At 57.5% G+C, this 12,583-nt stretch overlaps 1 protein-coding gene across 2 annotated transcripts; it reads right to left on the minus strand.

The window, feature by feature from the left end:
• Window positions 1-1,753: 1,753 nt before the first annotated feature.
• TRABD (TraB domain containing) lies at window positions 1,754-12,169 on the minus strand. Of its 2 annotated transcripts, none has more exons than XM_066254854.1 (10): window positions 12,018-12,169; window positions 6,285-6,352; window positions 5,838-5,910; window positions 5,272-5,438; window positions 4,864-5,004; window positions 4,149-4,259; window positions 3,918-4,057; window positions 3,446-3,618; window positions 3,257-3,368; window positions 1,754-3,121 (listed from the first exon to the last, which is right to left on the minus strand). In XM_066254854.1, exons 2-10 carry the CDS (start codon window positions 6,315-6,317, stop codon window positions 2,944-2,946), a joined length of 1,128 nt encoding a protein of 375 aa, XP_066110951.1. In that variant the 5' UTR covers window positions 6,318-6,352; window positions 12,018-12,169; the 3' UTR covers window positions 1,754-2,943. The 2 variants fall into 2 exon arrangements, with proteins under 2 accessions (XP_066110951.1, XP_066110950.1); XM_066254853.1 differs by having other exon boundaries at window positions 5,799-5,910.
• Window positions 12,170-12,583: the final 414 nt, after the last annotated feature.

A 12,583-nucleotide genomic window follows, 5' to 3' on the forward strand; every position in this document is an offset into this window, starting at 1 on the left:
CTCCTTCATAAATCTTTTGTTTTTTAAAAAGAGAAACATCAATTTGTTGTTCCACTTAATTTATGCATTCATTGGTTGATTCTTGTTTGTGCCCTGACCGGGGATCGAACCTACAACCTTAGTGTATCGGGACAACGCTCTAACCAACTGAGCTCTCCAGCTTGGGCCCAGCCTCCTTCATAATAGCCTAGAAGACCTGACCTGAGCCTGGTGTTGCCCTTCCCCTTCACCCTTCCTCTTGACTTATCTCCTCCCCCTCACCATACTATCTTAATCAAACCGAATCTGGTGAGAATGAATTACTGAGGGCCAGTGAGTGTCAGGTTCTGTGCCCCATTGGCTGCTCTCAATGAGCTCACAGCTAGAGGGCACACTTGCTGGCTGCCAAGGGTTCAGCAGGTCAGCATGGATCTCCTAGTCCTGGTAACCTGGTCTCTGGCCTCACAGTTGTGCTGCATGGCCTCCTGGTCTTCTCCAGGCTTGTCCTTCACAGGCAGGTGCTGCTGGCAGCACAGGGTCCAGCCAGGCTGGGTGGGAGCTGACTGGGTTCCTCCCCTATCCTGACCCACAAGGGGGACCTGCAAGGAGCATGAGGACAGCCAGGCTTGAACACTTAATGTGGCTGGTTGATGACGTGGTGTGGGCCTAGGCCTTGCGAGACACTGTTGCGTGCATACGTAGCATACTGGAGTGCAGGGACTGCATGTGGCTCCCCACATCCCAGCATGTACCAAAGGCATCCCCCATGCCCCTGTGGCCCATCGAGGTCAGCCTGGCCACAGTCATTGTATCACCAACCAGCGCTGGAATGATGGCAGCTGCTTATAGGCAGCTGTGTCCCCACTCCACCTTCCTTACCTGTGTTCCTGGTGGGGATCAAAACTGCAGGCTCAGGGAAAGGGACCTGAGGCACCTGGCAACACCCGTACCCACAGGCAAGCACTGCCTTCCTACCTCCCACATCTCCAAAACCCTGTCTGTACTCCTGCCTGCATCTCTCAAAGTCCAGAGGCCTCTTTCTGCCCTAGTCTTGACTCTGAATCACAGTCTAGCCACCATTTGTATGCATGCCAGAGAGAACATGGGTAGCCATGCTTCCTGGGGGACAGACATCATGGTGGGGGAAGAGGCCACCTCACAACCCACCAGTCAAGCTCTGTGCCCCAGCTCCCTCCATGCCTGCCCATGGACAGCCCAATGCAGTGGTTTTTCTTATTATTTTTTTAGATTTTAGAGAGAGAAAGGCAGGGTAAAGGGGAGGAGCAGGAACCGTCAATTCATAGTTGCTTCTCCTATGTGCCTTGACCTGGCAAGCCCAGGGCTTCAAACCAGCAACCTCTGCATTCCAGGTCGACGCTTTCTCCACCTGACCACAGGTTAGGCTGCTGTGGTCTTTCTAGGAAGATCTGAGCTATAGGCCACTGTGAACCTTCTGTTCCCCTCCCATGTACCAGGATAGGGGATGCTGAGCAGGGTGGGGGAGCTCAAAGGTATGGACTGGGTGAGTGTCCTTTGAGTACACTTCCCTCGACTGGTGCCCTCGCTGGTCTGGGGTCCAGCTTGGGATGGTCTGGTGCCAGGGACCTGGCAGCTGTATCCTCTAAGTGGTGATAATAAGTCCTCCAGGGCCCGAGGTAGTGCTACCAGCATCCCGCCACCCAGCCCAGGTCCCTGATACCTCTCCCCACTGTGGCTGAGGGGAGTACACCTCCCTGGTCACTTGAGTGCCATTTTCACACATTTCACAAAACAATAGCTTCAAAAATTAGCTTTTATTTCAGTTTCTAAGGAACATGTACACAGCGTGTGAATGACAGGAAGGACATGGTCCAGCCCAAGGCTCCCAGGCCCAGCTTGTGGCTGTGGGTTTCACCTGATTTGGTTAGACACTGAGTCAACACAATCAAATACGGCCCAGATAGGCTGCACGGATGCCGCATCGTAAACAGACGACCAGGATCAATCAACTACACACATGAATAACAACCGAGGTGGAAGTGCTGTGTGGGGCCACCCAACCTTGAGCCTCCATCTGGACCATCCCAAGGTGGGCACACAGGAGGGTGGTGGGCGCCTGCTGGCACACATGTAAACTGGTGGGCCCTGGTGAACACATGCCAATGTCCACGGAGGGTTGGGAGACCCATGGGTCCCCTCACCAGATGCACAGGAAGCAGTTCAACCCCCACGGCCTGGGCAAGCTCACACTCCTGGCACCGTAGACTGAAGGCAATGGCGGGGCGGCAGCTACAGGGGCCGTGTCCTGGCTTCCTTTGCCGAGGCTGAACCTGCCTGCACACTCACCCTCTCAGGATTGAGACCCCAAGAAAAAGATCTTCTCTATCCCAACCAGATTTAAGGCTAGTATTTCCTGACATTTGCTTCAGTTTAAGTTAAAATTACCTGAGTAAAAAATTTCAGAAATTTTAAAAAGCCTAAAACACACAATCTCTGCAAGCAGAGCGGTGCTGGCACATGTCTGGGGCCACCAAACTCGGCCAAGTCGCTCTCCTAGGGAAATGGTCCCAGGAGCCAAGCCAGGGCTGTGGCCACTCCTCCCCCTCCCAAACCTGCAGAAGGCAGAACCCACCTGACTGCTCCTGCGCTGGCACCCCCTTGAAGGCACAGTGAGGGAGGGGCTTGCCTGCAGTGGCCCACTGGGGGCCAAGGTGGCAGTGTGCACCTCCTCCGCCCCACCCTTGTCCTTATCCCATGAACACTGATTGGCTCTGGGGAAGGGGGCTGGGAAGCCTGAGCTCAGAGCAGTTAAATAATTCTTTATTTGGGTGGGTCAGGGGAGGGCAGGCGAAGCTGGGCCTGGATCCCCATGAGGGGATCCGTATATGCCCAGGAGCTCCTCAGGGGGCTGGCCCTGTGCCCCTCAGCTGGTAAGAGGGAGCAGCCACATGTGGCCTCTCAGATGTGTTGGCCCCTTGGTCTCGCCTAGTTGTTCGGTCGAGCTGAGGAAGCCTTCTGCAGGCAGTACTGTGTTGCAGGCAGCGACAGGACCAGGCTGGCGGTGCGGCGCCCCATCCAGTACAGACCATAGCCCAGCAGGCCCAAGAAGGCGACCTTCACAGCCAGCCGGGACACTCTCCCGGAGATGGACGGTGGGGGCACACTGCAGGAGGAAGGGCTGGCTGGGCCTGGCTTGGGGTATGTGTGTCCCAGCCCAAGCACTGCTGTGAACCACCGCCCCATTCGCAAGGCCTAGTTTGGTGTTTAGGGAGGGTGAGAGGAAGTAGGCAGCACTCACGTCATGATCTCCTGGATGTTCAGGTCAGTGGTCCAGTTCTTCTCGATGCCGGGGACGTGGCCCATGCCCACAACACCCACCACCACAGAGGGGATGCACTTCCTGGGCTCAGCTGTGGGGGGAGCAACCCGTCAGCACCCACTTGTCAGTGACAGGTTCCCAGGGAGCCCCCGCCAGGCCGGCTGTCACCGTCAGAGGAGCGTGGCAGTTCGAGGCGCCGGGCGGCCTGCCTCAGCATGTAGGTCAGGTAGATGTCGCGCTCTGAGACGATGGTGCGGTGCAAATCGGGGAACTCGCCAATCATCTCTGCCATCATTTGCTCCAGCAGGTCCTTCTGCTTGCACCGCTCCACATCATCCTTGCTAGGGGCAGAAGGGCATGCTGCCAGCCCCTTGTGGATAGGGCAGCCTGCAGGAGGCTGGTGCCATTTACCCAGGGCAGGGACCACGGCACCCTTTGGGATCACAGTGGAAGGAGGGACTGGAAGGGCCTGTTTGAGGCTCAGCCCAAGGACAAGAAGGTGAGCTACATGGTGGTGTTTGGCTGTATGGGAGCGAGTAATCTGCAAACTCCACCGTCATTTTGCAGGTCACCCCCTGGCCACTGGTCACTATTTCTGGGCTGGCTGGGATTGCAAGCCAAGAGACTGAGGGAACCCTACCTGATAGGGTCTGATAGAAAACACAGGCCCCAGGCCAGCTTGACCTTCTGCCAGAAGGAGAGTGCTGCGATGGCTCTCTTGAAGGTGACGGGGATGGGCCGGTCACCCAGGTGGAACTTGCAGAAGGGTACCTTGCTGGCCTAGGGCAGAGACAAATTGGTTGGGAAAGCTGCAGGCCCCAGGGTGGTCCTTGAGTCATAAGATACCCTCAGTGGCCAAGCCCAGACCCACCTCCTTGAAGGCTTCCCGGAACTCGCCGCCAGGGGCCATGCCTAGCTGCTCAGTGATGTGGGCTGATACCTTCAAAAGCAGCATCTGCATCAGTCCAGACATGACCCCGTTCTGCAGCGAGAAGGCCAAGTCAGCCAGCTGTGAGGAAGGGCCCGAGCAGGGGTGCCCACACCGATAGTAGGTACCCCAAAGCCCCTCTGGGCCATTTGGAAAACCCTCACAGGGCAAGTCCATTTCAGGGCTATACTGTGAACTGCCTGACTGGCTTCTGCCCTGGATGCCCCTATCCCCTCCAGCCCATACTGGATTCCTCTCCCCACTACTGGTATAGTGGACTCAGGCCCTGTGCCTAGGACCTACGTGTGGGAGATGCACTGGGGGTACTGCTTTGGGCTGGCAGTTGGGCCAGATGGCACTGAGCCCACCCCCACCTCCTGTGACCTGCTCAGCAAGCCCAGGCCTGTGAGTCACCCATTTCTTTCTCCTCTATGTGAAACCTAGTGAAAGTCTCCTCTCTCCCTCAGGCCAGGGCAAAGGGTCCTCCACAGACAGAGCCCCAGGGTGATCTGGGCACCTGCACTGACCAGAAGGCTAAGCCCACCCTAGTCTCGTGACCAGGGGGCCTCAGGCTCACAGGAGGACAGAGCAGGGAGCACGACCCATCCCCGGGGTCAGCAGTGCAGCTGACCGGGAGGTGGCCGCTGGCTGTACGCACCTGCCGCACGGCCTGCTGCAGCTTCTCCAGGCTGATCTCCTTGGCCTCCCGCAGCAGTGTGCGCTCATCCATCTTCAGCATGGACACACGGTACTGGCACAGCTCTACCACCACCACGTCTGGCTGCACTGCCCGGATCGTCTGCAACGACAGGCTGTCACATGGGGCCTATTCCCCACGACCCTGACCCTGTGGGCAGAGCCCTTTAGGGCAACCCCAGCATGACTTGGCAACTGTGGCGATAACTGAGTTTTTTAAGCAACTAAAGAGAAAGTTCCAGAATAGGCTTGCCTGTCTGGAAGAGAGTGCACAGGGAGGCTGGGCAGGGAACATGGTGGTAGAAACCTAAGCAGTACCAGTGTTGGGAGGCCATGGCCCTGGGCTCATAATAAGCGTGACAGCTGTCACCTTCACAACATCCTTCTTGCTGTCGTCACTGAAGTGGGCTGTGCCCACTACATACACCCTGCTCCCGTCCTCAGCCACCAGCTCAGTCACAGTGCGCGGCAGGTTGGGCCGTTCTCGCCGCCTCTTCAGTTTCATCTCCAGAAGCAGGTTGAAAGCATCCACATCGGCTGCAAGGACACAAAGCCCAGCTTGGGGATGCAAAGCCACCAGGTCCTCAGGGCTGCAAGGGTGCCAGCTGGGGCCACGCTGCCCTGTGGAACCCCGACATATGGGGGCACCATCCACAGTAGGTCCCTCCGGGCCTCAATGCACTGCGGCTCTCACTCAAAGCCACCAGTCCTCGCTCACCACACTGTGTGGCTGACCAGCCCCCTCCCTCAGGGGAGCGCCTAGGACAGCTCTGAAGCTCCTGGCTCTCCACCTCTCCACCTCTCCACCTGCAGCTCTCTTGCCCCATGTGTGTGCACGAGCCCTCCCAACGCCCCAGGGTGGCCAGGGCCCATCACCACAAACTCAGGAGAGCCCACCCATGCTGCCCAGCACAGAGTGTTCTTGGGGACACGAACACAGGTTCTGGGGTTCTCCAGAAGGCACCCTGGACACCACCTCTGAAGCTCCTGAGGTCACAACGGGCCCTGCCTGCAGAGAGAAGGGGCATGTTTGAGTCAGGGTACCCACCTCCCTGGGCGCTGCCTGAACTCTGGACATCCACTTGGCCCAACAGGCCCACCCCATTCGTGTGCTGCCTGTGAACTCTCGGGCCTGTGGGCCACTTGCCCCCCAGGACTAGAAGCACCTATGTGACAACCACCTGTAGGCAGCTCACCCAGGGACACCATGTGAAACCCTTCTATACACAGCAACAGCCAGAGAGACCCTAGGCCACACTGAGGGGGGCAACTTCTGGGGCTACACACTCCACTGAGAAGCTGGCCTGGCCCTGAACCCGAGGTGTTTAGGAAGCAGGTCCCTGTGCACCTGCCATTGCTCCCTACTCCAGCCAGGCCTCTCACCTCCCGAGGTGGCTGCTCCTCTTCCTCCTCCATGGCTGAACGGAGGCTCGGGCACCAATAAGTGAAGCCTGAGGAGACACAGGTACACGTCCTTACCTCGAGCCCCAGGCTGTGCCCAGTGCTCAGTGCTGCAGGGGCTTTGTCAGGGGACTGGTCTCAGTTTGTCATCTTTTTAAAAAAACTTTTATTTACTTATTGATTATTTTAGGGAGAAAGGAAGGGAGGGGAGAGAGAAGTATTGACTTGTTGTTCTACTTATTTATGTATTCATTGGTTGATTCTTGTGTGTGCCCTGACTAGGGATCAAACCTGCACTCCACTCTTTTTTTTTTTTGTATTTTTTTTTTCTGAAGCTGGAAACGGGGAGAGACAGTCAGACAGACTCCCGTATGCGCCCGACCGGGATCCACCCGTCACGCCCACCAGGGGCGATGTTCTGCCCACCAGGGGGCGATGCTTTGCCCCTCCGGGGCGTCGCTCTGTCGCGACCAGAGCCACTCTAGCGCCTGGGGCAGAGGCCAAGGAGCCATCCCCAGCGCCTGGGCCATCTTTGCTCCAATGGAGCCTTGGCTGCGGGTGGGGAAGAGAGAGACAGAGAGGAAGGAGGGGGGGGGTGGAGAAGCAAATGGGCGCCTCTCCTATGTGCCCTGGCCGGGAATCGAACCCGGGTCCCCCGCACGCCAGGCCGACGCTCTACCGCTGAGCCAACCGGCCAGGGCCCAAACCTGCACTCTTGGCATATTGAAATAATGCTCTAACCAACTGAGCATACTCAGCCAGGGCATGGTTAGTCATCTTTAATGGTCCCTGGGTGGGACTGAAGCCTCCCTGCCCCAACATCACTAGCCACCAGGGTCCCCAGGGCCAGGCACGGCAGGTATAAGGCTCTGCCATGAGTGACAGGTCAGCCCTATAGCTTGGGGCTCTGGCCAGTGAGCCTGGGTTGTCCAAGATTGGGACTCACCATCCCTACCCCCTCTTTACCCAACAGAGGAAGAGGGCGGCTGGGCAGACCAGGCTCCTTCCTGACTTTGGCACAAAACACAATTTACAGAACTACCTAAAAGGAGAAAAGTAAGTGGAACAAGTGAGACTGCACATCTTGTTAGTGCTGGACCCCTAAGGGCTGTCTCAGGTGTCTGTAGACACAGAGCCGTGGCTGCTGTCCACTCTGAGTCAGTGCGGGTGACATGATGCAACCTCATCAGCATGTACACACAGATGTCACCACACTCGGGAGGTGCATGGGGTGACCACATCATTAGGAGTTCAGGCTTACTTTCTGGCTTATGGGAAGAGACACGAATGTGGAGAAGCCTAGAAACCACGACAAGGCCTAGGTGTGTGCCAGCCTGCCATGCTGCCCCTTGGAAAGTAGCCAGGCCCTCGGAAGATGCAGGTTGGGGCAGGACAAAGAAAACAGGCAGAGGCCACAGGTCGTCGAGGCCACCAGAGCTCCTGGGCCGGGAATGCGGGGCCGGGGTATGTGTGGGGATGTGGTATTCTGGGCACCAGACCTTTCTACATGGACCCTGGTGTGAGGGGCGAAGGAGCAGTGGACAGCATTTGGACACATGGTCATCACATCATTGTACCTCCCCAAAGCCGCTGAGAGCCCTACCATTACCTGACAGAGCCAGGGTCCTGCTGCCCCAGGACAGGCGGCCGGCACACAGCCATAGGAAGGGTGGGTAAGAATGCTGAATAGAACCATGAGCCCCCACAGAAACCAAACAAGCAGGGACTATTCTCGTTTGGTTGTAGTCGTGTGTAGTATCGTGATTTGTTTCCCAATTAGTCAGAAGTGACCTTACAAATGGGCTGACATGACCTCTGGGAGGTGCTTCAGCAGCTGGGAGGCACGTAGGACTGCCAACAGGGGCTGCAGTATGTGCCCAGGGTCCACTATTGCTATACTTTTCAAAACTTTCATGACAAAAAGGAGAAAACAACAGAACAAGCATGATACCATGTCCGGCTCTGTCCACAACCCTGCTGCCAACCTGGCGGCTCAAAGCCTCTCTGAGCATCTATTTTCTCGCCTACAGCTGGGAGGAAGCGTCTGGGGCAGTTGGTGCAGAGCAGGGGCAGGGCTGCCTCCTGGTGTAACTGCCTTGTCTGCTGCCCAGGGAGACTCAGTTGGGCCTGAGCTGACCAAGAAGGAGGTGGCCCATCCCAAAGAAGGGTCAGGAAAAGGAACAGGCTTAGGGCCTAAGGGAGCCCTGGGCTCTGGGCAGTGGGGCAGCCAGCGAGGAGGTGGCAGTCAGATCTGGTGGAACAGGAAGGGGAACCCAGCCAAGAGCCTGAGCCTGGACTGGCCTCCTGCCGAATGTCCCCCGCCCAGGAAGTAGCAGCAGCACCCCTGGCACCTGGTCAAGGGCAGTGGCTCACCTGGGCCTCACCCCTCCCAGTGCCTCCTTCCAGCTTCACAGAGCAAAGCTCTCCCCTGATGCAAGTCACCAACCGGAACAGAAACAGGAAGCTGTGCCTGAGCTGGAGGGGGCCCAGAAGTCAGAGCTGGGGGCTTCTACCTCTCGGGCTCCTGGGCCCAGAAGGCAGAGCTGGACAGAATCATCCTTAGCCTACTTTACACAGGGAAGCAAACCATTCTTCTGAGCAGCAGAAGGTTGCCAAAGGTCTAAAACAACTTAGAAAGCACACTGTGCTGACAACCATCGAACATGAGGCTACCATGTTGCCTCAGCCTGCCTACCCAAGTGTTTAGTGGTCACAGGGCTTGGCCATTCTCTGTGCTCATATTCTCTGTACTCAGCCTGGCCAGATCTACCCTTTGAAGCCGATGCCCACAGGGGCCAGGCAGGCAAGCCCACCCAACTGCAGTACCAGGACCCAGGTTCCCTCCAGCTCCCTGCAGCCGCTCCCAAGAGGCAGGGTCAGGCAGGAAGGCCACCAAGTTCCCTTCAGCACTGAGTCCCTGATCCTGAAAAGCATCTCTCTCTGACATTAGCACATCCATGTACTACTACCTTCCAATACTGCCTGGTTCCCTCAACCTTGACAGGGCCCTGGCGATATCCACCCAGTATGTGACTTAGGTGGGTTCTTAACCCATCCTCCCTTCTTGCTCACCATTATGCATTTTCAAATGTTTATGGCTGGGCCCCAGCCTCTCCCAGCTGCCTGCAGGGAGTAAAGGGCCTAGCCTCCTAGGCTGCAGGGCCCAGCCTCCACTTTCCCATACTGTAGCTGCCGATGGGGCATCTGTGTCCTTCCTGGTTTCCTGCACTGAAATCACTGGACTGACAGGTGCCAGCAGCTTCTCACATGACTGCACGCTGCAGTGACCAGCAGACCCTAGCTGATACCCTCAAGGGGGCATAAATGTGCCCCTTCCCTAATCCAGGCTCCAGAGCCCAGCCCCCATTAGCCCACACAGCTCCAGGCAGCCTGCAGAGCCCAGCACACAGCAGGAGGACGCTTCTGTCAGATCCCAGTCCTCACTCCCCTGTCCACAGAGCACCTGCTCAGCACAACTGTTAGAAGGGTGCCTCCTGATCAAGGCCACCCGAAGCCTGAAGCCTGTCCATCTAGCAAATAGATCAGGTGGTTTGCCACCTGCCAGCAACTGTGGTGCAGACAACAGCCATTGGGTTGGCCAGATCTCAAACCAGGCTCATAATGCTGTGTGGCCTCAGGCAAGACGCCTGTCCCTGCTAAGACTCTCAGCTCCTGCCTCCAGGGCCAAAGCAGTTAGAGCAGCCACTCGGCTCTCTTCCCTGTCCACACACAGTAGGACCTCTCCAGGCTGCAAAATGCATGCCACACTCAGATGTCGCTTTGGCCCATGAACTCTGGGCCTCTGTGGGCTTTCCTTGCTGGGGCAAACCCTGCAGGCACAGAAAGAGCACTGACACAGGAGCCCTTCAAGCCTCTGCTCCTCTGCAGAGCAATGGCACCATCATCTGCTTTAGAAATTACAACCCTCCACACAGATGACAGCAGCTTCACCCACATGCTTCTGGGAAAACAAACTTCAAATCTGAGGAAATTCCCGACAGTCCAAGAGGACCTCTCTTGTCAAGGATGCCTTGGAAGGAGCTGGCTTAAAAGGCAGAAGAGTGCCATTTGCCTTAGGGATCCACCTGGGGTGTGGAGCACTGCGACACAAATCAGTCATACATTAAGTTGTCTTGTGTGGGATGAAGTTATTCTGTTACAGGACAAAACCTGAGGGCACCAGATAGTTCACAGTGTGAGTGGCAGGCCACAGGTTCCCACCTGTCCAACCCAGACAGCTGTCCCCCCTCCTACGTTTCACTGCTATGGACTGAATGCTGTCTCCTCAAATTCACGTACCGAAATCCTAACCCCCAATGTCATGGTGTTAGGAGTTGGGGCCCATAAATGGGATTGGTGCTCATGAGAAGAGACGCCAGAGAGTTGACCATGTGAGGACACAGATAAAAGGCAGGCAGCCATCTGCAGCCAGAAAGAGGGTTCTCACTAGTAACCAAAGCAGCCGGCACCTCAATCTTGGACTTCCAGCCTCCAGAACTGTGAGAAAAGTTTGTTTAAACTGCCCTGACCAGGGTATTCTGTTATGGCCTTATGCCAACTGAAACACTCATCTTCTTCCCTTCACCTCTCTAAAAACTGGGAATCCAGAAACTGCCTCCCAGATGCCAGCCTAACTTCCCAGTGCTGGCCAAAGGTTGACCAGTGCTAAATAGAGATTCCAGAAAATCCCCGTCTCCCAAACAACTCACTAGGCCTACTCAGAAAGCCATGGGTCCCAAACTGGACAGACCAGAAGAAAGAAAAGACTGGCTAGGAGGTAGCAGGGTGTCCTGTCCTCCCTTATGCCCACACTTCTGAAATCTGGGCACCGCTGGCCACAGGAGACCCCCTGGGTCTGGCAAGACCTACTTCTGGGAGGTGGGGCAAAGTTTGGGATCATGGTGGACACGGCCAACTCTAGTCTAAGCTAGAGGCCTGAATGGCTCCTTGTCCAGCACACCTGGCCAACCTCCTTGGAACGTGCCCAATGGTGGTGCCCACACCAACCACAACTGCAGGGCACTATGCGAGAGCCTGCTTGTCCACTCTGCTGGGCCCTCTCCTGGCAGTTTTGCCCAGAAGAATCAGACACAGAACTGCGGCCATCTGCAATGCTGACGGTGACCAGGGTCAGAGCTCCCTCTCTGTCACATCGCAAGGGGGGCATCAGTAGCAAAAGCCACGGAGAACCCAGAGGGCAGAGCGCACTGGAGCGCACTGAGCCTGGGGCCTAAGTCCCCAGGAGGATCCCATCTGGAACCCACCCAGTACCTAAAGAGCCTGTCTTGACGCCAAAGTGAGCAGAGGACTTCCCCGCGAGTTCCCAGCATTTGTGACGGGGTGGTTTCTGCAAAGACGCAGTCGCAAACTTTGTGGCACATGTTACCTCTCGACAAGCCTGCTTCCTAGAAACGGGGTAACCCAGACTGTCATCGGGTCCTCGGGCTCCTCCGCCATATGGCAGCCCTGCTTCCCTCCGCCCGCGAGCGAGACGGAGACCGAGCGGCCACGTCCCCGCGAGACACCGTTCCCGCCGCCCGGGGACCCGCCCCTCCCGGATGCGCCGCTCGGGCCCTCAAGACCCCCGCCGCCGGCCCCCGCCCCCGCCCGCGCGCCCTTCCGGCCCGAGGCCCGCGCTGGGGCTGGAGGGCCGGGCCGGACCGCGACCCGGGCGCACGCGCCGCTCCTGCCCCAGGCCCGCGCCGCGCGGCATACCGAGGCGGGCAGCGATCCTCAGCCGGCCTCCATGCGGCTCGTCGGCCCACCGGACGGGGCGGACCGGGGCCGCGGGACGGGGCGATGAGGCCAGACCCGCAGGGGGCCGGGCCCGGAGCGCGAGGCATGCCGGGAAGCGCAGTTCCGTGCGCCGCCTACGCGGCCCGGCGGCGCACCCGCGGACTACACTTTCCAGGAGACCACACGCCAACGCCTGCGGACTACAATTTCCAGAGAGCCGAGCGCCAAAAAGCACCGCCCTGGCCCCAGAGACTCCGGCCCTAGGACTACGGGGCCGCGAGTTCGAGTTCCAGGCCTACCACCGCAGCGGGGAGGCTTTGCGAAGCGCTCTTAAATTCTATAACGGGCACTGGCCGGATGGCTTGGTTGGTTAGAGCTTTGCCCTGAAGCGCAGAAGTTGCCAGTTTGATTCCTGGTCAGGGCAGATACAGGAACAGCTTGATGTTCCTGTCTTTCCCTCCTTCCTCTCTCGCTGAAATCAATAAATAAAAATTAAAAGAAAAAAATCTCTGATGACAGCTGCCAGTCTATAATATGGGGATGAT

The sequence above is a fragment of the Saccopteryx bilineata genome, chromosome 1, assembly GCF_036850765.1.
Source record: "Saccopteryx bilineata isolate mSacBil1 chromosome 1, mSacBil1_pri_phased_curated, whole genome shotgun sequence".
In the NCBI taxonomy this organism is placed as follows: Eukaryota; Metazoa; Chordata; class Mammalia; order Chiroptera; family Emballonuridae; genus Saccopteryx; species Saccopteryx bilineata.